The 3,004-nt window shown below is 35.3% G+C and overlaps 1 protein-coding gene across 2 annotated transcripts in view; it reads right to left on the bottom strand.

The window, feature by feature from the left end:
• Positions 1-3,004, bottom strand: part of ZSCAN4 (zinc finger and SCAN domain containing 4) — a 68,847-nt gene that overhangs the window by 2,070 nt on the left and 63,773 nt on the right. For both annotated transcript variants that reach the window (XM_008590972.1, XM_008590973.1), the window contains exon 3: positions 588-1,082. In XM_008590972.1, the coding sequence (XP_008589194.1) occupies positions 588-983 (396 nt within the window). In that variant the 5' untranslated portion in view covers positions 984-1,082. The remainder of the gene's footprint in view (positions 1-587; positions 1,083-3,004) is intronic.

Here is a 3,004-nt window from a genome sequence, read left to right as displayed (position 1 = left end):
AAGCTAGAGTATGGCTTTGTCCAACTTTATCTGGGAATGCGCACATCAGGTAACTCAAAATTCTCACCTTTTTGTGCATTATCTGCAAAGGATTGAGAACATGCCTCAGGTATTGGTTTTGAGGCTACAAATATATTTTAGCAATTTTGCAAATATTGTATCCAAAAATGAGGATCCACTGTAATTGCTTCTTTAGTATGTCTTTCTTGCTTTATAAACTTACAATAAGGCTTCCTGAGGGAAGAACCAGCTCTTGTCAAGGCATTTCTTTCTCATCCTTGAGGTCTCTGCTCAAATGTCAATTTCTCTCTTTGCCACTATACTGACTAAAATTAATTAACTCAAATAATCCATGTGTTTGGCTCCTGCATGTTCTACAGAATAAACAGATATATACCTTTCTGTTTTATTCTTGCTACCACAGGACAGTAAAGATTCTCTCGGTGAGTAAGAGTGGTGGGAGAATGTAATCTGATGAATGAGTCTGTAATAACTCTCTTTTCTCTACTTCCAGACCACTCCAACTGACAGTTCTTATTTCTTATTCCCCTCTGTCCCTCACCCCAAAGGTCAGACCCTTTACTTACGAAGACAGGTGGCTTCATACAATCATCAGTCAATTCTTCCATTAATTTCTCCAGGTTTCTGCCATTTGATTCCCATTTCTCTTTCAAAGTGGACCTGTCACTGCAGTGGCCACTAATAATAAACTGCTCTAGGACCAATTGAGAAATAATTTCATCTTTGCTGTGCTTTTCTGGCTGCAGCCATGAGTGAAAAAATTCATGGAGTCTTTGCAGTTCCTGCTTTGCAAATGAGTTATTGCTGTTTTGAAATGAGTTGAGCTGAGTACTTGAGCACTCAGAGATCCCCTCTTCCCTCTGGACAGCAGTTCCCTGGGTTGGTTTAAACTCCATATTTTCTGACTCAAGATCATTTCTGGATGGTTCACATTGGAATGAGATTCTGAGATCTAAAGCCATTCTTAGCGATAGTTCTCAGAGGGGTTCGACTTTGACAATTCAGTCTCTACTGTCTGTGTCTCTGGGGATCTGTTTCAACAATTGGTAGATACTTAAAGACTGAAAGATAAAAGTAGAAAAGATATGTAATTAATTGCACTGTTGGCTTAATTAAAGACAAATCCATCAAAATTTCAGGTCCAGGTGGATTCATGGATGAATTCTACCAGATGTTAAAAAAAGAAATAACTCTAATTTCACACAAACTCTCCCAGAGAAAAAGAAAAAGAGGAAACACTACCCATTTTAGTTATTGAGATCAGCACTTCTCTGATAACAAAGACAAGTACATTAAAATTATCGAAAGCAAATATTTGCAAATCAAATTCACTCACATATAAGGAGAACAGTAGAGCACAAACAAGTGGTGCTCATTTTCAAAATGCAAAATGTTGGCTAAAAATTCAGTTCTATTTACTACATTAATACAATGTAGAAAACATGGTATAATTATCTCAATAGATATATTAAAAATGTTTGATAAAAATCAGTACTAATTCCTAAAATAGGCATTTAATAAAACAGGAATATAAGGAAACATCCTTGATGTGAGAAAGTTTTTACAAAATAACTACAGCAAAAATTATTCTTCTAGTTTTCCGCTTGAGCTTGAGAGGTAGATGTCCTCTATCATCTCTATGAAACATTGGACTGTTCTCTAACCAGTGAAATCAGGGGGAAAAATATCAAATGACATTATTTATAGAAATACTAATTTTGTTTAGCAAAAAATATTAGCCCAAGTGAATTTAACAAGATACCCAACACAAGGTCAATATACCAAAGTAAACTAAATCTTATATTACTGTGTTATCACAAACAGTTAAGATTTTTTGAAAAAAAAATCTTTTTTTTACCTACATTATCATTAAACATCAATATCTAAGAACAAATCTTAACAAGATATGCAGAACCTCTACACAGATAATTACAAAGTATTAATAAATATATTGAGAGAGAAGCCATGCCCATGAATTGGAAGGCTCAGTGTTATTAAAAAAAAAAAAAGTCAATTAACTCCAAGTTCCTATATACATTCGATGAAATCGACAGAAAGAATCCAGAACTACAAATTCAGGGTTTTTTTTTTTTTTCCTTGTGCGTGAAAATTGACAAGCTGATTCTAAGGGCAAAAACAAACTAAAAACGAAAAATAAATTTAAATTCTCCTTCGTTCAAAAAGGAAGAGACTCTTATCCCCTTCCCTTTTCTTAGAGCATTTACTTTAGAAAACTTGTGATTATGAATTCTTTTTCTGCCCATCTGTTATGTACGTAAAACCTTTTAAAAAGCTAAATAAACCTTTTGCCAGTTTTACAAGCCAGGAATGTTTTTCTCAAAGACCCAGGAGCTATTGTTTTGAAATGTAATCACTAAGGAAGACAGGGCCCCTATTTCGCAGTTTCTGTGGGATGGTAGGAGCCTAACTTCAGCTGGTGCCTGGTTTCAAGTTGCAAACCTACCTCAAAGACATACAAAAATGTTGGCATCATTATAATTTATAATGTTCCTAAACTTCAATCTAAATGTGTAATATTATATGGGATAGATTGTGATTTATTCATATAAAGAGGTATTTGACAGTAATGAAAATAAATGAACAACTGCTTCCCAGAACAACCTGGATTAATCCCAAATCATAATGTAGACCGAAATAACCCAGACACTAAACAATACATTTTGCTAATCCCTATAAGTGTAAATTCAAAAGTTATTTTTGGGGCCGGCCCATGGCTTGCTTGGGAGAGTATGGTGCTGGTAACACCAAGGCCAAGGGTTCGGATCCCTATATAGGGATGGCTGGTTAGCTCCTTGGGAGAGCGTGGTGCTGACAACACTAAGTCAAGGGTTAAGATCCCCTTACCAGTCATCTTTTAAAGAAAAAAAAAAGTTATTTTTGGAGCAATAGAAGAGACTGGAGTGGTTGTATGGAGGGCTTCATAGAAGGCCCCTGTCTCAATATGAACTAATGGGAATTCCTA

The sequence above is a fragment of the Galeopterus variegatus genome, unplaced genomic scaffold (genome assembly GCF_000696425.1).
Source record: "Galeopterus variegatus unplaced genomic scaffold, G_variegatus-3.0.2 Scaffold6525, whole genome shotgun sequence".
NCBI lineage: Eukaryota > Metazoa > Chordata > Mammalia > Dermoptera > Cynocephalidae > Galeopterus > Galeopterus variegatus.
The sequence above is the reverse complement of the archived record's forward strand: the minus strand, read 5'-3'. Positions and strand labels throughout refer to the sequence as shown.